At 35.2% G+C, this 24,724-nt stretch overlaps 1 protein-coding gene across 7 annotated transcripts in view; it reads right to left on the bottom strand.

Moving 5' to 3' along the window:
* HS2ST1 (heparan sulfate 2-O-sulfotransferase 1) overlaps positions 1-24,724 on the bottom strand; it is a 166,909-nt gene that overhangs the window by 40,815 nt on the left and 101,370 nt on the right. For 2 of the 7 annotated variants that reach the window (XM_070486762.1, XM_070486763.1), the window contains exon 2: positions 19,561-19,727. The exons of 4 other annotated variants lie outside the window; for them this stretch is intronic. In XM_070486762.1, coding sequence (XP_070342863.1) covers positions 19,561-19,693 — 133 coding nt within the window. In that variant the 5' untranslated portion in view covers positions 19,694-19,727. Of the gene's footprint in view, positions 1-8,523; positions 8,595-19,560; positions 19,728-24,724 lie in introns of all 7 variants that reach the window. One more of the 7 variants, XM_070486766.1, reaches the window with a different exon arrangement.

Raw genomic sequence — 24,724 nt, 5'->3', positions numbered from 1 at the left:
ATGGAGTGGACCATGTTTCACTATTCCTCCCACTACACACAACTAAAAGCACTGGACATTATACATAAGACAACGTAAGACTAAAACGTGGAGAGAAGAAGGCAGACTAGTTAGGGCCCTTGGGACCAAGGAACGACACAGTGGTGAATTCCCTATGTTTTCTTTTAGCCTCATATATCCCAGACTTGGAGCAGTAGATGCTGGCAACCCACAAACAGGCACAAACGAAAAAAATCTCAACACAAGCCTGCTCTCTCTAGCCAAAGGATCGGGAAAAGGACAGCACAGCAAGACAGAAAACTTTCAGACAATAACCACTCTACTTGAGTCAGACTCCACAGAAAAAACTGCGGTCCCACTTCCACCTGCTAGGCCAAGCGGGGAGCCTAGACATCCACCCCCCTCACAAGGCTGCAACCAGGTGCCCAATATTCCTGATGGCTGGTGTCAGAGAAGGCCAAGCAGGGAGCCAGTATTTTTATCCCAGGCAGTGGGTAACGAGGCAGCTCCACAGTGTCAGTGGAGGACCAAGCAAGGAACTTGGACGTCCACCTCCACAGAGCAGTAACGAGAGGCACCTACTCCTCCCTACTTGGTGGTGTCAGAGAAAACACAGTGGAGAGTCACGACTTTCACCATCAGCCAGTCTAATGAGGCCATTCCCAACCCTGTCCAGCAGCAGCAAGGAGCCCACTAGGTGTTTTTACCTTCTGAGTGAAAACAGAAAGGCATTCAAGGTAGAGGGCAAAGCATGAGCAAAGCCTTTGGAGGCATAATACTGCATGGTGCACTTAAGGGCTAAAAGTGATTCTCGATAAGCTTAGAATATGGGAAAGGGGTAAGGGCAAGGCAAAACATGGAGGCAGACAAGTGGGCACAGGCCAGATCCACAGTATCTCAATCACTATCCTGAGAACGGGAACCATATCCTCTAAGTCAGCAGTTCTCAAACTTCTTAGTGTCAGAACCTCTGTATGTGCTTAACAATTGAGGACCCCAACGAGTTTTTGTTCATGTAGGTTATATGGATCAATATCCTGTTAGAAATGAAAATTGTTAAACAAAAAATATTTATTAATTCGTTAAAAAATAATATAATGAAACATGTTAGCATAAATAACATTTTTCTGACAAGTGGTGCCACGTTCGCGCCCAGGATCCGAACTAGCGAAACTCTGGGCTGCCAAAGCAGAGAGTGCTTAGCCTCTCGGCCACAGGGCTGGCCCCCCATACATCCTTATATTGACCTACCTTATACCGTCATTTAGAACATACTGGTTCACAGAGTTATGCAGACCCTCCAAATGTTAAAGCATTTAGCTATACATCTCCAAAAAAAAAATCACATTCCTTATATCACCACCAGTCTCATCAGAAAAGTCTCTAAGTTTTGGAAAGCTACACGCTCGTGGTGGCAGATACAAGTTTTCTCAAATTTTACAACTGGCAATGAATACTGTCAGTTGTTTTCCTTGAAGTGACAAGTTCACTTTGTTCATTTCTAAGAAAATTTCTGCCAGCTACTCACGTCTGAATAAACACAGCTTGTTTGTTGCTCGTTTTTTCAAGTAAAAACAGTGTTCCAAGAAAAAAGTGGCTTGCAACTCAACACCACAAGTGCTTTTCCTTAAGACAACCATTCTACTTCGGTACACTTTTTGTGTACTTGCCATTTTGTCACAGAATATTAAAAAGACATGTACTAAATAAGTCAAAATGTAATAAAGTTAATTGTTTTGACTGCTTTAAAAGGACATTCTTAGATAAAAATAGCTTTTTGTGTGTGTGTAACTGTAAGTGCAAGGTGATAAAGAATACAATGACTGTTAGTACAATGTGGTACCACCATTAATTTTGTACCATGAGTACAAAAGTCAATCAGTGAAAAAGGCAACTAACAACTTAAAATTATTATGAAAATAGTTGTGAACTATTTTGTGAACTCCTGAAAGGGTCTTGAAGACCTTTGAGATGCACTGACTACATTTTGAGAGCAACTTCTATAAGCAACATAGAGGCGTTTTTGAAGAGTTTTAAGTAACAGCACATACGAGACTTTCACAATGCAAGACTCCATGAGGCATCACTTATAGAGAGACATCCCTTAGAGCTGAGTATTAATGGCCTTCTGAAGACATAGTGAGGATTAAGAACTGAAGGCAAGCGCAATAAGGATGTAGTTTGGGGACTGGTAGGAGGTAAGTTAACAGAATAAAAGCTTAGATGAAAAAAGTATATGAGGGAATTAGAAGAGGTTAAGGCATCGTCTCTAAGCTTCTACACTGAGGAAGAGGATGGAGCCATTCCCTGTGTTTGAGGACTGGCGGCAGGAGAAGAAAAGAATTCAGGATATTTGGAAATCTACATTGAAGTTCAAATTGAGAAATTAATCATGTAGGTGGTCTAGTGAACAGTATATTTTCATAAGGGCTTTTATTTCAAATTTATATAAGAATACTATCAAGGTTAACAGGTCTGGAAGATAGAGTAAAGAAAGCAGCACAGCAGTGAAGGGCTCCGTAATACAAAGTGGCACTATTTAAGTTAAGGAAACATCAGCTATTAGAATAAATAAAATTTTAGTTGTTTACTACAACATAAGTTTAATTCCTGTTCAAGTACCAATGTGAGTGTTCCCAGATAGTAGGTGGCTTTTTATACAATGATTCAAGGAGTCAGGCTCCTTCCTTGTGACTTTCACATTCCCCCAAGACCTCAAAGTTTTTTGCATCCAGCTACCAGACACGGAAGACAGAGTGGGGAATACACAGTAGTTTCTTCACCATCTTGACAAACACTAGTCACATGGCTACACCTAGGTGCAAGGGTGGTTATAAGAAATTTAGTCCTTGGGTAGGCAGTTGCTTCTGAGCAATAAATACATACTATGAGAGGGCAAGCATGAATAGTTGGTGTATAGTTAGCCATCTCCTCACACAGGCACACAAAGCAGATTCACCAAGTGATAAAGCATGACATGGATGGGGGATATGAGACTTTTCTCCATTTCTACATGGAATCAATCTTGGCACCATGAGGGCTCTGGTACTTTCTGACATTTCCTTTTAGAGTCGCAGCAGAGACAATGATACTTGATAGGAAATGCTTGCCCAGTGGACAAAATGGTGACCCAGCAGATGCTTGGAGGTAAATGGGGATTCCACTTTTCCCTTTTTTAAACACTTGTAGGATATCTCTGCAAGATTTCCAGAAACATCAGAATGGCATTTTAATGGAGAATGAGGTCCTAGGCAAACATCTGGGGTCAAGACCAAGTGAAAAGTAGGCTATTATGTAACTCTGATTCCATATACACTCACAGGGTTAGCGTGAGGGAAACCTGGATTATCAGTTATTGGACATAGTGAGTTTTAGGCGCCCATGGGACATCCAAGTAGTAATGTGTAGGTTGCTGAAGACATACGTCTCAGAACAAAGTTCTGAACTAAAGACAGAAATTTAGGAGTCACAACACAAAGGTACCAGCTGATGTCAAAGGAGTGAATGAGATCATGAAGGCAAAGCATAGGGTTAAAAATAAAGAACATCAAAACAGAATTTTGAGACCAGCCTTTGATCTAAAGATCTTTTTGACCAACAATATCTATAACATGTGTGCGTTACAGCCAAAAACAATCCTGCAACATCACTGCAAGATCATGGGCTTACCTACTAATAAACATTTTAAGTGTTTCTTGACCACACTGTCCACTTTTAAATATCCATATTTAGTATACTTTAACACATAAAGCAGTTGTAAGACATATATCCTTGCTTCACATCTTACTGATATGCCTTTGGAATGCTTTTTGAGGGCTTGATGAGTTTTGGACTTCACAAAGCACATAACTGGGCCTTACTACTAAGGAATGCACTTAATTAAAATAAATCTCTGCTAGCTTTCTTTTTTAAAGTAAAAACAAGGATGTGATCACGTGGAAGATGTGAAGAAGTTGAAAGTAAAACTATTCAGGGAAGACACAAAAATTGTTCTTAAAATGTAAATACTGGAGGAAAAATACAAAAGGATGGACTCAATTATATGTAAGTTTTGTAATCCAGCTAAAATAGTAATTTTGATATTAAACTGGCAGGAAGATTCAGAGATTTTCTTAAATTTTAGCAGAAGTCTGAAGCGCCGTTAAAGTAGATGTGCTCTGATTATTGAAATAAATACCATACCAAGAAGATTAAAACATTTTCAAAATCAAGAAAGAAATGCCAATACTGTCTACAAAGCTGAATTATTTTCACACTTCAACAACTGCATCTGGTGCTCCATTGACTAGTAAGTAAAAAGGGTAAGGAGTAACTAGGAGTCAACTTCAGCTGGGTTTGGAGATCATTAATTAAAACCTAATGCAGCAGCTGTTTGAAAATTAGAATTAGTGATGCTGAAAACTTGCCATTATTTCACTAGAGCTTGCTATGCATCATATTCTAGAGCAGTGATTTTCAATTTGAGCATGCCTCAAAACAACTTGCAGGGTTTGTTAAAACACAGATTCCTGCCTTCCCATCTTCTTCAGTTACTAATTCAGGGCCTGGGAATTTGCATTTCTATCAAGTTCCCAGGCGATGCTGATTATGATGGTGCCGGAATACTGAGAATTAATGTTCTAGAGAGTATTTCTGTTGGTTTCTCAGGAAGATAGTTGCAGACTATTCTCTTTTCGATATACCTAATTAATTGGTACTCTCATTAATTTGGAATTTATGGTAATTTTAGATATAGTTTAGATATGTGAAAATGCTACTCAACTTCATGGTATAAACCAGTTGTGGGAGTGTTCTGGTCAAGACATCCATTACCCTTTAACTCATGGCCCTGATTCTGCTAGGCTATGTGGGTGTCCCATCTCCCTCACTGCTCCTTTAGATGTCCTAAGGCTAGGCAGTTCCTCCTTCAAGGGTGCTGTAACCATCATTATGGAATCACAAGTGAAATGTTTAAATTGTTCTTGAGAATAAACTGTTATCAAACTCTTTGAAATGCAATATTTATTAATTTTGACTGAACTTCACTGCCCACTACCCTTTTAGTGTGAAATCATAACTTTTGGATACAACTACTAATTCAAGAACCATGTTAAAGGTATTCATTTTGTGGCATTTTACTACGTATGAAGAAATTCTGATCAGACTATGGTTTCCAGTCTTAGCTTGCTAAAATATTAATTGAAGTTCAGGTAGACTACACATTAGCCACTGTCAAGACTGAAAAAAGAGTTTTAACGTTAACTTTTATATTTTATAGCTTTATATCTTCTGAGAAACTGTGTTACACCATTTTAGTTGGAGTCATGCTTTTAATGGGTCTTTAAAAATTAGTTACAGGTTTTAAGATTCTAGAGACGTTCATTTTTAAACGCCAACTTCCAAAATTCTCCTTCTTTGCATTATGTCTTGTGTAACAAAAAACAGTCACTATCCACCCATCCTATTAATTACAATTCTTTACTAGCTGACAATACTACGTGCCCACAGTACAATGATGATTAGTATTCTCAGTAATGACCTGAGATCACAGGAAAATTCTAGACCATAGTATCAATCAATGAAGACTAACATTTGATCATTTGGACCTTAATTGTATTTCATTGTATTTTAATTATGTGAAACACTGATAACTCAAGTATCAAATGCATAAAATTCTCAAGTAGAACATTCTTTATCTTTCCAAGAACCAAACATTTACCACACAATACTATTAATGGTCATTTTAATATGTACTTCAAAATAAGTTACTGTAAAACAATCTGCACATAATCCATATTAGCTCCCAAATCCATCAATTTTGGGGGAGGGGGACTTAGTTTCCTATGCCAAAAATAAAACTATATTCATTATGTAAAGGCATGGGTTGATGAAATTAATAGGGATGATGTATGTAAAGTAACAACTACTCAAAACTGTCTATTCTGTAACCTTATTACTCTATTTGAATCAGGTAACATAAGTAAGTACATTCTAATTCCACATTGGGACCAACGAAATTGTGGAAATGGAAAAATCACAGTAGAATTAATGTGACTTTCTTTTTGGAGGGAGAGCACAAGTTTTTAAAAAGCTACCTTCTTTTGTGAAAAGAATGGTAATGACCATTACCCAGCATAGAGTAGATACTCAATAAGTTTGCTTAATGAAAACGATATGGTATTAACAAATTAAACCATACACAACACATAGTTCTTTACTGAGCAATCCAAAGAAGAACAATTTTAAAAAGAAGCGAAGGTTTGATGCGATTTGCTCCCTACTAACCTAGCAATGATAGACACAGCATGGTCAAAGCTGAAGACCCATACATGTCAGACTATTTCCTGGAGGTTTGATATTCTAGGTTTGTCACACCTAATACTCAGGGCTTTTTCCTCTAATGGTGCCAAGACTGTATGTGAGAAGGGTAAGGGAACAGAGAAGTTAGAGATTAAAGGGGTCAAATAACCAGGGCAGGACCATGATTTCTGAGCCTAGATGAAACTAAGAATCATATGGATAGTTACGTTATCCTAAAATAGATTCCAGGGTTAAACAGATTCCATAGGGCTCGGGAAGTAGTGGGAATGAGTACTGTTTAAAAAACTTCCAAGGTGATATATGAGTCTAGGTTACCTAAAAACTGTAGCAATAGAAGCCATTACAAAGCATACTAGAATAACACTGAAACCTGGCTAATATCTTTTTGTTAATTCTGGTTTATGATCCTGTGGGTATCATTCTCCACTTCAACCATAATTAACATATTATGGAAGAATTCTCTGTAGAGTAATTTCTCATCTTTGGAGGTCAGTTTATTTCTATTGGAGTCCCAGTCCATTTCTCAATTTTGGCTTTTTCTTTGGTGGCCTAAGATAAACTGGAAATAATAAGTCTAAGTAAAACGAAATGGTTTTAAGGACAATTAAAATTTAGGAACAAGGTTACTTGATAAGCTCTAACAAGGTATTAAAATTCTTAAATCCTTACTTATAATTACAAAAATTGATACTGCATATTAAGAGAAAATGATCTAAAAACCCCAACGAAAAGGCAGATATTGTCAGACTGGATAAAAAAGCAGGATTCAGCTACATCCTGCCTACAAGAACCCACTTTAAATGAAACAAATGAGTTAAAAGGAAAGGAAGGAAAAAATATATCATGTTAACATAAATCAGAGGAAAGCTGGAGTGGCCATATTAATAACAAAATGGATTTCAGAGCAAAGAATACTGCTAGGAATAAAAAAGATTATTTCATAATAATAAAGGAGTCAGTGTATCAAGAGGACATAACAATCCTAAGCATTTGTTCATCTGTAAGACAGTCTCCAAATAGACAAAAACTCAAAAGAAAAATAGACAAATCCAAAGCATACTCAGTGATTTCGTCATTATTCTCTCAAAAACTGATAGAACAAGTAGACAAAAGTCAGTAAAGATATAGAAAACCTGTACAAACTACTAACTGCCAGTTGGCATTTATAGAACACTGCAACCAGAATATAAATACACATTCTTTTCAAGTGCACCCAGAACATTTAAAGACCATATTTTGAGTTAAAACAAGGTTCAATAAATTTGAAAGGATTCAAATCCACAAAGTATGTTCTCTCACTACAATGGAACTAAAATTCATCAGCAATAGTGAAGACATTTAAAAAGTCCACAAATATGGACTAAATAACAAACATCCTCCAAGCAACCCCACAGGACAAAGGAAAAAACAAACAGAAAATTAGAAAAGTATTTTGAACCTAATAAAATTGAAACATATCAAAATTTGTAAGATGTAGTTGAAACAGTGCTTAGAGGGAAACATATAGCACTACATGATCACATTAGAAAAGAAGTTAGGTCTAATATCAATTAACTAAGCAGCACCCTAAAAAACTAGAAAAAGAAGAGTAAATAAAAGCAGAAATCAATGAAATACAAACTAGAAAAACAAAACAGAAAGATCATTGAAACCAAAGCTGGTTCTTTGAGAAAAATCAATAAAAACTGATAAACCTCTAGCCAGACTAGTAAGAAAAAAAGAGAGAAAACACAAATTATCAATATCAGGAATAAGTAGACGCACTACATAAAATAAGACACTATTATATAAACAACTCTATGCCAATAAATTTGACAACTTAGAAGAAATGGCCAAACTCCTTGAAAAACAAAAGTGAACAAAGCTCACTCTAGAACAGATAACTAAAATGAATAATCATTTATCTGCTAAAGAAATTAAATTTGTGGATAAGAACCTTCCCATAAAACAAAGAAACTAACCTTCCTACAGATAAAACAATTTCCTAGGCTTCACTAGGAAATTCTACCAAACGTTGAAGAAAAATACTGATTCAACACAAACTCTTAAAGAAAACTGAAGAGAACACTTCCCAACTCATTCTACAAAGCCAGCAGTATTCTGATACCAAAATGAGACAGATATTACAAGAACACTAGAGACCAAATTCCTTATGAACATAGTGGCAAAAATTAATAATATTTAGTGAAATGAATATAATACATAAAAGGACAATCATCATACCTATGCAGTTTATCCCAGGAATGCAAGGTTGGTTTAACACTGAAGTCAATGTAATTGACCATATTAACAAGCTAGAAAAGAAAAACCATATCAGAGAGAGCATTTGACAAAATCCAACATCCATTCTTGATAAAAATCTCTGCAAAATAGGAACAGAAGAGAACTTCCTGTCTTTCGTCATAGTGTGATTCTTTGTGTAGAAATTCCTAAAGAATCTACAAAAAACCTACTAGAATTAATAAGTGAGTTTAGCAAGGTTGCAGGATACAAAAATCAATACACATAAATCAATTTATTTCTATATACTAATAACAAATCAGAAATCAAAAAATTTTTAAATATCATTTGAAATAGCATTAAAAATGTGGATAATTAAAAAAAAGTAAAACTTATACAGTAAAAATCATAAAACATTGCTGAGAAAAATTAAATAAGAACTAAACAGAGAGATATATCATGTTCACGGTTGAAAGTTTAAGATGTCAATTCTCCCCAAAATTTATATATAAAATGTGCCATGAAATTCCAATCAAAATCCCAGCAGGCATTTTGGTATAAATATTTTATATAATACAATTCTAAAATTTATATGGAAATGCAAAGGATTTAGAAGAGCAAAAACAATTTTGATAAAGAAGAACAGAATTGGAGGACTTGCACTACTTTATCTCAAGGCATTATCAAGTTACGGTAATCAAGGTGTTGTGGTATTTGTAGAAAGACAGACATTAAGATCAAAGGAACAGAGCTGTGAATCCAGAAATACAACCACACATACATGATCAACTGATTTTCAACAAAGGTGGCAAGGCAGTTCAGTGTGAGAACTGATAATTTTTTCAACAAAGGTATAGGAACAGTGGATAGCCATATACTTAAAAAAAAAAAAACATTCTTACTTTACACCATACACAAGAATGAATTCAAAATAGCTCATAGACCTAACTGTAGGGACTAAAATTATAAAACTTCTAGAAGAAACATAATCCTAGTAATTTTGGGTTTGGCTAAGATGTCTTTAAAACAACAAAAGTAAGAACTACAAAAGCAAAAATCAATATATTCAACTTCAACAAAATTAAAAGACACAAAATTTAAAAGGAAATCCACAGACTAGGAGATAATATTTGTAAAATACATGGCCCAGAAAAGATTTGCATCTAGTATATATAGAAAACAACAAACCTAATTTAATTTAGTTTTAGCCATTCTTATAAGTATATGTGGTATCTCAATGTACTTTTAATATTCTTTTTCCTAATAACTTGGAATTTTGAGCATCTTTTTATATTCTGACACCTGTATCTCCTTTTTAAGAAATTGTCCAAATCCTTTGTCCATTTAAAAAAATTATTCCGTATTTTTTATATGTGCATGAATGAAGGCACACATATATTTTGACTTGAAATATTTAAGGTGCAACTCCCACATGCATCAAACAACAAAATAGGGGCTTAATTCCATTGAATAAGAAGGGTTTCTAGGGTCTTTCAAATTCACTTTTTTCCTACTGTAAAAGCTAACACAGTCCTGAAAAAGACAGATTCACAAAATCAGAAAGAGGAGGAACATATAATCTCACCATCCAAATATAACCACTGTAAATATCTTGGAACATTTATTTACTGTTTTTTCCCTATTTTATTAAACAATAATCATAACATATAAACACTTTTGTATCTTGCCTTTTCCTCTTAACTTTATAAACATGCTAGTTCTCCCATATTACTGAAGACACTATTATTTCAAATACCTGCATCTTGCACAGGCTTTTATTTATTTTTTGCGGAGCTAGAAAGGGAGTACATTGTCAAGAAGTGGAGGGAGAGTATAGACCAACCATTTGAGAAATCTGGTCATGAACAGAGAAGCAACAGCTAAAAAGGGCAACAGGATCAAATTGCAGCTGAATATAGCTGAACCCAGATGGGAGGAGTCAGTAGGAATGGAAGCTGATGACTGACAACAAGGACAGATAAATATTTTAAAGTATATAGTAGGCTCCCTTTATTTATTTATTTATTTATTCTTGGTGAGGGAGACTGGCCCCGAGCTAACATCTGTGCCAATCTTCTTCTATTTTGTATGTGGGATACCACCACAGCATGGCTTGATGAGTGGTCTGTACGTCCATGCCTGGGATCCGAACTCGCAAACCCTGGGCCACCGAAGCAGGGCATGTGAACTTCAGCACTAGGCCACCAGGCCGGCTCCTGGCACAGGCTTTTAAAATTACAGAAGCCACGCATATACATACTGATGTCTATCTAAACTGAGACAAAGAGAGTCATTCATTTCTCTTCTTGAATTGAAAGGTAGAAATTAAAGATAACAGATTAGGAAGAGCTAAAAACTGGATTCCTGATGAAGACACCACAGGCAATAAATAATTGCTACTTTACTTAAAAAAAAAAAGGCCTGACCTATATTTCGCCCCTTTATTTTCATTTATTACCTCAGTTTATTCAAATCTATAAGAGCAGCTTCTCAGAAGGACTAAGACAACCAGAAAATTACTGCTAACTCAAATAACACGTGGCAATTATCAAAGCACTTCCCACTTCAAAGGAGAACAGTAAAAACAATTACCTATGGGGAGCTTTTAAAAGGAGTTTAAAACATGCCTCACTTGTGTGTGAAGACAGAACTATATCCTGACATTTCATGCCTGGTGTCTAGGTGCTACTTTCCTATATTTGCATTCTGGGGAATCAATAAAAGAAATATAACAAAGACGACAGGAATGGTTATGGTGTCATCTAAAAGCTAAGAACAAGTGGAGCTGTAATGTCCAAAAATGTGGGTAGTGCATGTAATGGCTGTTTACTTAAGAAACTTTATTTTCCATTTTCTAGCTCAATATAACAAAAGTAACAACGCATTACAAAACTATGACTGAACAGTGCTATTATTCAATACTATAGAACCCTTCTCCTTCTGAGTGTTTTGGCCTGTTGATTATTTACAAAGATTTGTTCTAAGCCCAACTTTCAAAGGTTCTACATAAATTTTGAAGGATTTTACCCTAATTGCTCTGAGATTTAAAATACAAGGGTACTTTTCAGTTATCTACCAAATTTTCTAAAATAAACATTACTTCTGGAATCAAAAGAATCACAGAAGATATTATGATTAATATGTATATTGTGGCACAAATAGTCACCCAGCTAAAATACAAAACATATATTTCTACTCATGCGTTTTGTGGCTACATATACACATTTGTTGATAAATACTAAAACCGATAAATATAAACAAGGACAATACATTTAGTAAAGTCCTATTTTAGCAGTTTTTTTAATGCACATAAAAAGAAAACATAACCACTTTTTTCAACAAGAAAGACGTCATTTTGGTTCCAAATAACCATACTTATAGCAGGGCATACACTAACCATGCAGAATATAAGACAGGACTATAACAATAGTCTTTATTTACTTCCACTTCTGACGACATTAGAATGCAGCAAACACCAAATCTCCATCAGTTGGTTCTTTGAGATAGGAAAAGAAATAACCCCAGCAACTGTTTTTCTTTATAATAAATTTAAAATAAATTTTTTTGTTGATTATTAAATCAATTACTTAGAGTAAAAGGCACGTTAAATAGGTTTACTTGGTCTCATAAAATGGTTCAATCTAAAGGCTTGACTTAGAACCATCTCTAAAATACAGACTAGTCTTTACAATGCTAACCCTAAAAGTTTGTTCTTAAATTTACAAAACGTCTTACTTTCTACGCACAATCATCAAGGAGAAATAGGATTGATTCCAAGGACAGAGATGGAGGTTATGACCCCTTTCCATCAGACCCTCTCCCAACCAAAGAGTACGTGAACCATCATGAACATCCCGCCTTTCTAACATCGCTTCTTTGCCTTGCAGCATATTTTGAGTTAGGAAGCACAATTAATGGAACTGTTTCTATATGAAAACATTTGTTATATGCATCCCTTTACACAAATGTATCTGTTATGCTGAGGGCAAAATCTAATCTTGAAAGAGTGGAAAAGAGGGAGAATAGAACAATAACATGGCTCCTCTTCACCTTCATTTTAAATCACCACCATGAAGAGAGCTGTTTTTAGACACGCTTTTAGCCAGCATGCAGTCTTTTAATTTTACATGTGGTGTAAAGCTTTAGAAAGAAAAAAAAAGTCTCGGGGGGCCGGCCCTGTGGCAGAGCCATTAAATTTCTACACACTCCTCTTCATTGGCCAACAGATGTTAGCTCAGGACAAATCTTCCTCATCAAAAAAAAAAAAAAAAAAAAAGGGTCTGGGCAGGAAATTCCTATGAATCATACACTTTTTAAACAGTATTTCATTTAACATATTCCCTAACATACAGTTTTACAAAATACAGCCAATTATAACCTATTCACTGATGACTAGGGAAATACATACTGTCCAATGATACAATTATCATCTTGATACTCTGGAAGAACTAAATAATATATAGGCTCTCTTCATGAGGAAGTTAATTTGTTTTAAAGAAAAAAGGCTTATGCATTTAAGCATGTTTGGTGGGCAATGTAAGAGACCACTTTCTCTCTATTTAACACAGGTATTAAGGTCTACATATCCAAAAATATTAAGAAGAGACAAGCATAAAAAGAAAATGGGCTTTTCATTTTTATTTTTAAAACAATAACTGCTGTAAAAAGCAACAGCAACTCAAAATGCATTAAAGACTTAAATGTAAGAGGTGAAACTATAAAACTCCTAGAAGAAACCATAGGGGAAAAGCTTCATGATATCGGTCTTGGCAATGATCTCTTGGATATAACATCAAAAGCACAGACAACAAAAACAAAAGCAGACAAGCAGAACTACATCAAAGTAAAGCTTCTGCACAGCAAAGGAAACAGTCAACAGAGTGAAAAAGCAACCTATGGAATGGGAGGGAACATCTGTAAACCATATATCCAATAAGGGGTAATTATCCATAATATATAAGGAACTCTTATAACTCAACAACAAAATTACAAAACAATTAAAAAACGGGCAAATGATTTGAATAGACACTTCTCTAAAGAAAACATACAAATGAACAACAGGTGTTGGAAAAGATGCTCAACATCACTCATCACCAGGGAAATGCAAATCAAAACCACTATGAGGTATCACCTCATACCTGTTAGGATGACTATTATGAAGGGAAAAAAAAAGAGAAAATAACATGTGTTGATGAAAATGTGGAGAAATTGGAACCCTTGTGCACTGTTGGTGGGAATGCAGAATGGTGCGGCCACTATGGAAAACATTACTGAGGTTCCTCAGAAAAAGAATTATATAGAAGTACCATTAAGATCCAGCAATGCCACTCCTGGCCATTTATCCTAAAGAACTGAAGTCAGGATGTGGAAGAGATATTTACCCTCCCATGTTCACAATAGCTAAAAGGTAGAAACAACCTAAATGTCTATTGATGAATGAATGGATAAAGAAAATGTTGTATATACACATAAAATGGAATACTTAGCCCTGAAAAAAGAAGGAAATCCTGTCATATGCAACAATATGGATGAACCTGGAGGACATTATGCTAAATGAAATAAGCCAATTACAGAAGGACAATTACTGTATGATTCCACTTTTATGAGGTATCTAAAGTAGTCAAACTGATAGAAACAGAAAGCAGAATGGTCGGTGCCAGGGGCTGGGGGACGGGAAAATGGGGAGCTGCTGCCCAATGGGTACAGAGTTATGTGAGATAAAAAAGTTCTGGAGATCAGTTGTACAACAATTATGCTTATAGTTAACAATAATGTTCCACACGCTTAAAAATTTATAAGGGTTAAAAAAAGTCCATATTTTTACCAATTTACTTTTTCCATTGGAAATTTTTTTAAACTTTACAATTGGAATTAGATTAAAATTATAGATTACTTTGAGAGGAAAGCAAGCTACATATTCACATGGCCTAAACATGAGGAAGTATTTTTGAAAGGGCGTACAAGAAAAAGTCTCAAGAGGTCTTGTATCCACTATGCAATTTCCAGCCTTTACAACATGTACTCACTACTGTTAGCCACCCCTTCAGAGATCATTTTACACATATAAAAGCTAAAACAAACAAATACCTCTTTTTTGACACAAGTATAGGATAATATATACTTTTCTTTATCTTTCCTTTATTTCTTTTTAACTTAAATATATCTTTAAGATTTTTCCATATGAAAACATAAAGATCTTCCTCATTCCTTTTTTCCTTTTCAGAGCAGCATGGCACTTCACTGTGCAGATGTACCATAATTTCTTTAATCAATCCTACTGATGGACATTTAGCTGGTTTCTATTTTTTGGCCATAATAAAAATATTCTGATATAACCTGGAACATACATCAAGTTACGGAATTTTTCAGATCCTTAGGAACAAAAGTAAGAGTGCTAAAGGCATTAGGTACAGAAACCCTTTTTTTCAACAGATTTGGCTGACACAACCCTTCAAAAAATTTTTTCCCTTATCTATAAAATGGAGGGTTGGGGCTGGATTATCTCTATGGTCTCTTCTAACTATAATTTTTACTGGATTTTCAAGAACACCTGTCATATACAACATTCTTAGCTTTAGTTTTATTACCTTCAATTAATTTTATTGAACTTATGCTTTCATTTGACATTTAATTTTGAAATGTTTTCATGACCGTAACCCTAAAAGTAGGTGTTAGAATAACATACAAAAGCAGTTTAATTACTTATATGTATATTGAGTTTCCAGGATGACAGACCCAAACCCAAAATAAAATGCAGAGACTATTAAATATGCCATGTACTTAAAATAACTATTTCAGTGGTAGTGATAGACTTTGCTCATCTGTACATTCATTAGTACATTTCGATATCTTTCTTAGTAGTAAAAGACTAGGTAATGAGATAACTGCTGAGTGTTAAGAACATACCTTACTGTCATAGAACAGACCAAAGCTATCTTGATCAAGTAGATGACCATGATCTAACCAAATATAAATTGACAACTTTTTAAACTGTACTATAAGAAAGAATACAGTTAAGTCTATGGCTATTTATATCTAAAACATCATTGGTTAAAATAAAGTACATGATCACTAATTCTATAAAGCTTTTCACTGTCATTCTTCTCCCCTAAAAATATCCAATATCAAATCCTACTAGATGAATGGATAAAACACTGACCAGGAAACAAACTCCCAATAAAACGTTAAATGAAAAAATCTCATTTTTATTAAAAATAAAAATTATACACATACACACACAATATGTTGTGAGTGTAAACTGGTACAATCACTCAGGGCAATTTGGCAATATAAGGATGTGCATCCTGTGCCAAGCAATTTTTTTCTAGGCACTTACTAGAAAAGCATTTGCTTGTATGTACAAAGAAGCATGAACAATAACGTTAACAGCTAAACTGCTTATAATTAGTTAAAAAAAAACTCTATGCAGGGGCTGGCCCCGTGGCCGAGTGGTTAAGTTCGCGCGCTCCGCTGCAGGCGTCCCAGTGTTTCGTCAGTTCGAATCCTGGGCGCGGACATGGCACTGCTCATCAAACCACGCTGAGGCAGCGTCCCACATGCCACAACTAGAAGGACCCACAACGAAGAATATACAACTGTGTACTGGGGGGCTTTGGGGAGAAAAAATTAAAAAATAAAATCTTAAAAAAAAAAACAACTCTATGCAACCTAAAAGTCCAACAGTAGGACGATAAATAGATGAAAGATAGTACATATATGCCACAAAGTAGTTAAAAGAACCAGTTTAGAAATTTCAACATGGCTAGCTATCAAAATTATTGAGTGAAGAATACAAGCTGTAGAATTACACACACACTATGATAAATATCTCTGCAAATAAAAAGTTACAAAGAAGTTTTTAAAGAAAAAGTTAAATTTTTTTCTATAGTTACATACATGTGTGTAAAAATATTTACCAAAAAATACTAGATAAATACACATCCAAATATAATAGGTTATTTCTAAAAGGGAAATAGAGGATCAGAATTGAGAATGGTTGTCAAAAGGAGTTTTTAGCTTTATTTAAAATGTTCTATATTTTAAGAAGTAATGTATGTAATTTTAAAAAACGTAGCCAGGGCTAAAAGTCTGGAAGTAAATATGCCAAAGTGTTAATATTTGATAAATCTGATAGGAGTGATTTGTTTCCTTCTTTGTACTTTTCTGTATTCTTTTAATTTTTAAAAATTTTTAAAAGGAAAATACGCAAAGATTTATTGGGCCAGAGAATTTTATTTTATATTATAATTATAACATGTAGAATAAATGGAATGAACAGGAAACATTTTAACTTTGGCTTTTCAATAGCAAGATATGTTGAGTAATTCTAACAATTACCCAACTCGTCCACCAACTTAGCCACCTTCAGCAGCTGTCTCACATCACAGGGAGACATTTTCCACTTTTTGAGCAGAAGAGAACTGTCACCAAGATATTCACAATCCACAATATTATACAATTAGTAAACATGTGGGTACCTCTTTTACAACCAGAAAATGAGCACATTCAAGTGACAAAAAAGCAAAAGTTTGGAGCATATAAAAGCAACCGTCAGTATCCATGAATACAATAAATTAGACAAAGAAACATGAATTTATATTATTTATTTCATTAGAAGAGGAAAAAATGCTTCAATTACCAAAATGAATAATGCTTCTTTTAACAAATATTGTTAGGAAATGAAGTGATATATACAAGTGAATCTTCCAGATAACTGGAGCTTATCCTTTTAAAAGTCAAAACTTTTAATTTGACCATTCTGATAAAAATCTCTCCAAAATTACATACTTCCTTGGGGCTGGCCCCGTGACTGAGTGGTTAAAGTTCCGAATGCTCCACTTTGGCAGCTCGGGGACTCATGGGTTTGGATCCCTCGTACAGACCTACTCCATTCATCAGCCATGCTGTGGCAGCATCCCCACATGCAAAGTAGAGGAAGATGGTCACAGATGTTAGCTCTGGGCCAATCTTCCTCAAGCAAAAGAGGAGGATTGGCATTGGATGTTAGCTCAGGGCAAATCTTCCTCATGAAAAAGAAAATAAATAAATTACATACTTCCCTGTGATTTAAAACACAGATATTGAACACAACCAAGGTTTTCCTTGAAAACTAAAGGTCAGTATTCACTCATTCATTCATTCAGCAAATTAGATCTGTCTTCAAAGAGCTTGCAACCTAGATATTCTAATCTTGATATTAAATAGTTTTATTAAGGTAATTTTACAATTAGTTCATAAATTGAATTAAAAATAAAAATTCTACAAAACTGGAAATATCTAAGCACTTTTTCACTTTATTCCAGTATTGTCTTCCACTTTTTCCCTAAATAACTCTGCCAGCCGAACTGTTATGTCCCCAGAGCCTAGTCCACATTTTCACATCTTTGGGTCTTTACTCAGTATTCGCTCCACTTGGAACATCCTCCCTCCAGCTGCTGTCAAAAACCTACTCATCCTTCAAAGCCCATCTTAATCTCAACTATGCTGTGAATGGTTTCTTTTATCTTCCTAATTAAATCAACCGTGCTAAAAAAAGATAGTCACTTTCCGGAACAACCTGTTTTACTTCCTAAACAATATTAGTGGGAGTTGCACTTTAAATGCTCTAGGAGATATTTACACAACAAATATTAATTTATTTCAAACTAACGAGTCACATGACACACTAAGGATCCTCACTTGTAAAAAAGAGATAACATTAAACTTTCAAGGATCCTTGGCTCATGACCTCTACCTCTACCTTCGTTTTAAAACCAGCATCAAAGCAACTTCAAATCTCTCTCTCACTGACTATGGCCTCTGATTCTGTCGTCACATCTCCTTTTCTGAATCTGACTCTTCTGCCTCCCTCTTCTAAGGACCCTGGGATTACACTGGGTCCATCTAGATAATCCAGGAAAATCTCCCCATCCCAAAATCCTTAATCTAATCACATCTGCAAAGTCCCTTCTGTCATGTAAAGTAACATATTCACAGGTTCTGGGGGACCGTTATATGCCTGGGGACCACAATGGATATTTTTATCTGTTTAATTTTATAAAGATTACTGACACTTTAATTACTTGATACAATTTTTAATAATCTTTTAAAAAGAAAAGCTTACTACAAATACTTAGTAAAACTAATAGTTTCTCAACTGATAGAATTTGAAGGGTTTTTGAAACTTCAAGATTCTTTCCAAATAAGCTTTTGATTTCTAAGAGCCTCATTCTGCTAGCCTGACACATTGTATTCACATTTTTGAAAATGTAGTTCATTAAATGGTCACACTTATTAGCATATTTACAACTTGAGGATAATTTTAGAGAATAATTTAAAATTTCCTAATGAAAAAAATTACAATAGCTTGAAGAATAAAATTATCAGTCCATTATTAAATTATCAGTCCATCAGATTCCTTCAGAATTGAGCAAAACAATACATAATAGCTACCCCAGAGGCCACAGATCGCAAAAATTCAAGGAAAAAAAAACCCAACTGCTCTAGAATAATCATTCTCCAAGTATATAATATACATTGGTGATTTTCCTGCAACATTAATATTTACAATCTAAAAGAGTTTACTTTATATTTTCATTTGTCATAGAATAATAACTTACTATTACCTTCCTCATTGGTATCTCATTAAGCCATTCTCACCACAAATTCCATTTTTTTTAATACCTTGAAACAAATTAAAAGGTAAGGGGTCTACTCATTTTTTAGCTTTAATCAAGATTAAGAACTACCTTTTTATATTTGAAAATTAATCCTTGTATATTTGCCAAATATTACTCACTAGACAGGTAATACAATCTGCTCAGCTACTGTGTCTCAACTGATAAACCAGTAAAACTAATGTTTCTCCACACTTGTGTTATTATTCAGCCCATCATTACTCATTGTGTAGGGAATATTGCTATTTATCATAAGGAATTGTAAGTCCACTTAACATGCAAAGTAAAAAATTTACCATTTTAAATAAAATGGTATTGAAATATCAGAGAAAGAAAACAACGTAAAGGTTTTACGTGGAGTGCTGTGAGGGCATTTCATACTCACGCTGTAGTCTTAGCACGCAGTTAGTTACTATGGGACAGTCTTTGAACTCCAGCAGAAAATTCATATTCTCTTCTAGCAAAGATTCTTCATTATCTGCTACTTCTGAGCACCCGATGGGGTTCTTGGACGTCATCTGCTCTGGTTCACCACTTTAGTGTCAATAATCCCTTTGAGGAATATTTACAGATAAAATGATGTGATGTCTGAGATATGCTACAGTGGAGGAGGTATAGATGAAATAAGATTGTATGTAAGATGATAATTGTTATAGCTTGGTGATAAGCATCCGGGAATTATTTTGCTATTCTAGTTATGTATATCTTGAAAATGCCCATAATAATTCAAATGTATATATATAAATAAACATAAATATATTTATAAGTATAAATAGACATAAAATCTCAGTTTCCACAATTTATTAAAACATTTAAATGATGGCATTTATCATTATTATTTTTCAATCCAGAGGCTCATCATGATTAGAAGATTGGGTTTATAACACACTAAATAGATTAGGAAAAACCGAAGACAGAATGAGTTAGAAAAAAAAGAAAGAAAATTATTTTTATAAAATCAGGCAGTAACCACAGATGGTCAAATTGAACCAGCTGTTCATCCAGAAAATCTGTGGGATTTAATTTGGAGCCTACTCAAAACTTTTAATTACACTGGTCTTTCATATATAGATTTCATAGCTTTTTAGGCCAAGTATATCTGTTACTGGGACTACCTTCACTGTCAAAATAATTGGGGAAAAAAAGCAATGAAAGGGGGGGAAAAGCAAAATGCATTTTTATTAGAAATAAGAACTCAGAGTAGATAAATAGTAAGCAGGACCATGAATAAAAAGAATCTTGACTACTTTGGAAATTAAGATAATAAAGAGCTATCACTGCCAATCTAGAATAATCTTTGACAATCTATGAATATTTGCTCTGGGATAAATGATTTCCTAAAATAATTTATAAATGAATCAAAATAACAAAAGCAAGTCCCAAATGTATCAATAACAGAAAGAAAGATGACCTTAACTTTGTCTTAAGAGTTGGTGGTTCAAATTAGACCTTCAATTAAATTAGCATTTTAATATTCAGATCCGTTTTTGACCTTTAAGATATAAATTTATGCAGAGTTGAGAAAGAGAAATGATATACCCAATTATTCAAAATAGATTAATTTTCACCCATAACTGTTTATAAACAGTATCTTCAAATAGAAAGGAGCTTATAAATTTATAATTTCACATCATACAATCAATTTTAAATGCTTTTCTATAACAGTCAAAACTTTCTCGCGAGCCTGGTATTCTCAGTTCACCCACGAACAATCCTTTTGGTATGAGTTATCTGTAGGATACTGTTTATTGATTAATTGATATATTTAAGAGCAATTATTTTCTTAATTTTCTTCACCTATTATTGGAGCCCTATTAAATAGATCATAGAATTTTTTAAATTTTAAAACTGCATTGGAATCATTTTTAACAATTAATGACGTATAATTCAGCTATCTCTTGTGACAATGAAGAAAGACTGGTACATTGAAGCAGTTAAATTATGGCATAAAATATTAGAATTATATCATCATGGTGGTAGAGTAGAATGTTTCCCATTTTAGAAGACCGACACCTAAACCTTTCCATTTGTTCTTTAAAAAATCACTCAACATTTTTAACCTTTCAAATTTTGCCATTTCCAGTATCTAAATAACATTCTTCTGTCTACTGTAATTTTAATATAACAATAATTTAAATCAGCAAATTTTAAACAATAATATAGTTAGCCACAGAATTTAAGAACTTGGAAAGATCTTAGAGAAGTTAGTATTCAAAGTGCTCATCTGAGTCCAAAGAAGGACCTTGTGCATGAGAGTAAATAAAATTCACTACTTCCTTAATCAACAAAGTCTTGCTACGAAAGAAAAAAAAAATTCAGCCCAACTAAATAGTGCACTAGTGCTTTAGTTGATTTACATTCTGGCACAAGCTCCACATGTCTTCCTGGGCTGGTAATAACCAGTTTGTAGACCGGCAGGCAGTCCGTGGACCACACTCTGAGTAGCACTGTCTTACAGATCATCTGGTTCAGTGGTTCGCAACCCTGGCTCCACATGAGAATCATCTGGGAAGCTTTAGAAAATATGAAGGAATGCCCAGGTTCACCTTCAGAGATTCTGATTTAATTGCTCTTCGTTAGGGCTGGGGTCTAAGTATTTCTGCTGATCTAGGCCCATCCCATTTGGCAGATGAGAACACTGAGGGTCAGAGAACCAAACAACTAATTTTCAGTTAATGAGACCTGAGAATCAAAGAACTGACTTTCCATACAACATACTTTCCACAACACCCCACACATAAGACTAGTTAATTAGTACAGTACCATGCTATATTCAGGATACAGGAAGAACAGAAACATTTGTGAAATTTTTGCTTTCTTATTATTGAAGTAAGGGAAAATGAAGTATAAAGAAAGCATTACATGATTAAATTTAGGTTGCTTGAAGGAATAATCATATCTTTGTTAAGATACCAATAAACTTCTGTTACTTAAGAAAAATCTAAAAAGGGATATCACTAAGTTAAATATTCAGTGACTTTCTTCAAAATAGTGATTTATCAATTCTTGAGAAACAACCTATTAGCAAATTAACCTGATTGGTTTAATGTCAAGTGAAAAGGCATGTTTTTTTCCCTAATTTGAAAAGATTCTGTGAGCATAAAAGCCAAATGGACTTCTATATCTTTCTCTCCTGATTTAACGCTCACTGTAAACAAAGAACCAGCTCATCCTGGTCAGTGACAAGGCTATGTTAAATAAGGACCCCGGGGCTGTGAATTCTTTCTATAAGTCCTATAAACCAGCAAAAGCACGGATGAGAGCAAGCTAGAATATTTGTAACTGCTAGAGCGCTTTGTTTCTTCTGCATTTGAAAGGAAAACTTTCATTTTTCATTTTCATGTTTTCATTTTCTTTTCTTCTAGGGCATGAAACCAAAAACTACCATGCATATTATAAGTCAAACTCAATTCTACTTATAAGACCAATACGTTTAAACTCAGTCTTTATCCATTTGTACATGTGCTTCGAAAACTGTTTCTTCACCTTTTGGAGCTTCAGCTTCCTTATCTGGATAAATCTTCTAGCCACTTTCCCCAGCATTATCTTCCTGTCTGCCCTGCCCAGCTGAATTAGGTACCTCTCCTCTTTGTTATTTGTAGCCCCCAATACACAGAGGGATATCTCATTTTAACAAGAAGAATACATGGAACCGCTAAAGAAGAATATAAGGTAGCATATAACCAAGTACTCAACTGTGTGGCTCAGATAATACAAGCTATACATTTCAGAAGACAGGTGGATACATGAGACCTGGGATTGCTTTATACAGGACACAGGATCTGAGCTGGCCTTCGAAAAACGGGTAGAATTTTAAGATGGAGGAAAGCAATTAAGCAGGTGTATTAGTCTGCTGGGGCTGCTATAACAGAATACCATAGACTGGGTGGCTTTGATGAGGATTTTTAGGCTGCTTAATTTTAAAACGGTTTATGATGAGGATTTTTAGGCTGGTTACTTTTAAAACTACAGATAAGAAGCAGGCTCTGAGGAGTGGAATTTGCTTGCTCTTTGATCAGAGACAGTTGCATTTGTGAAGGAAATCTCCATGCCTCCCTCTCTGCGCCAGGAGGAAGTGGGGATGGCCTTATCTCTGGAAACTCTTAATGGGGAAGGCAAGAACTTAAGTTGTTTACTGTCTGGCAACCTCATGTAACTGACCCCCCACCCCAAAATCCTCGTTTGTCTTTAGCTGAAGATAATATGTGAGCGGTGACTTCTGCCATTTACTCAATCCGGTTTGATTCTTATCTAAAAGTTGTGGGACCGCCCAATGGCCAGACCCTACCGGCACTGGTACCATTTTAACTTTTCTTTGTCTCGTAAAGAGATGACTCACATACCTATGCCTTAAATTTAGCCCTAACCCTCAACTCGGGGCAGCAGCAGGAGCTCTGACTGCCCGTGGGTCCTGTCCCCACGCACCAGCTCTGCCTGCCCATGGGTCCTGTCCCCATGCTATTCTATACTATTCTCTAAATAAAAGAGCACTAGTGCCAGATCTTAAGAGTCTAAGAAATCTTTCTTTCGACTCCTCGGCTCACCGACCCCGCATCAGCTTCAACAACATACATTTATTTCTCATAGTTCTGGAGGCTAGGAAGTCCAAATTCAAGGTGTCACTGATTGGATTCCTGAGGCTGAGAGTACCCTTCCTGGCTTGAAGAGGACCACCTTTTTGCTCTGTCCTCTCACGGCAGAGAGAGTGTTCTGGTGTCTCTTCTTCTTCTTCTTATAAGGGCACTAAATCCCATCAGGAGGGCCCCATCCTCATGAGCTCATATAAACCTAATCATCTCCCAAAGGCCCCACCTCTAAATACCAACACACTGGAGGTTAGAGCTTCAACATACGAATTTTGGGGAGCCACAATTCAGTCCATAGCGCAGGGTATTCCAGAAGAGAGGAGTAACATTAGTGAAAGCACTGAGGTGGTAACAAATACAGCATGTTAATGAAATTAGGGAGAAACCTGCTCCTTTAATCCAATGAACCTTGGAATACAGTAGAAAATCCAAGGGATAAAAAAGAATGGGCTAAGATTAGGAAAGGTCTAGAAAGACAGTTTAAGATTTGACTAAGCAGAGAATTAGGAAACACCAAATGTTAGAGTCAAGTGGTGACAAAAGGGAAACACTCTTTAAGATTAGCATGGCAAAACTGCGCAGCACGGCTTGCAGGGAGAGTTACACAAAAAATACCCCAACATGCGTCCATTGTTAACTCTGTATGCAGGGACCTTTGAGACCCTAGAGTTGAGGTAGCCTAGGGATAGGTATGAACTCGAAATATAAAGCACACTGTTTTACCAAACATAAGTCTGGTCAGTTTACAGACATAAGTTTGCACCAGATGTCAAGGAAGTTACAAACAATCCCAAGGTAGAAAATTTGGGTGAAGAACTCCTTGGATAACTTAACGTTTAACAGGTAAGTCTTGTTTTTGATTTACTTCTCTCAAACATCATCATTATCCTATCACCATCAAAACAAAACACAAATAAAAACAACCCCTGGCGCCACCACGCCACAACAATGAATTCAATATGA

Source organism: Equus asinus, chromosome 16, assembly GCF_041296235.1.
Source record: "Equus asinus isolate D_3611 breed Donkey chromosome 16, EquAss-T2T_v2, whole genome shotgun sequence".
In the NCBI taxonomy this organism is placed as follows: Eukaryota; Metazoa; Chordata; class Mammalia; order Perissodactyla; family Equidae; genus Equus; species Equus asinus.
The sequence above is the reverse complement of the archived record's forward strand: the minus strand, read 5'-3'. Positions and strand labels throughout refer to the sequence as shown.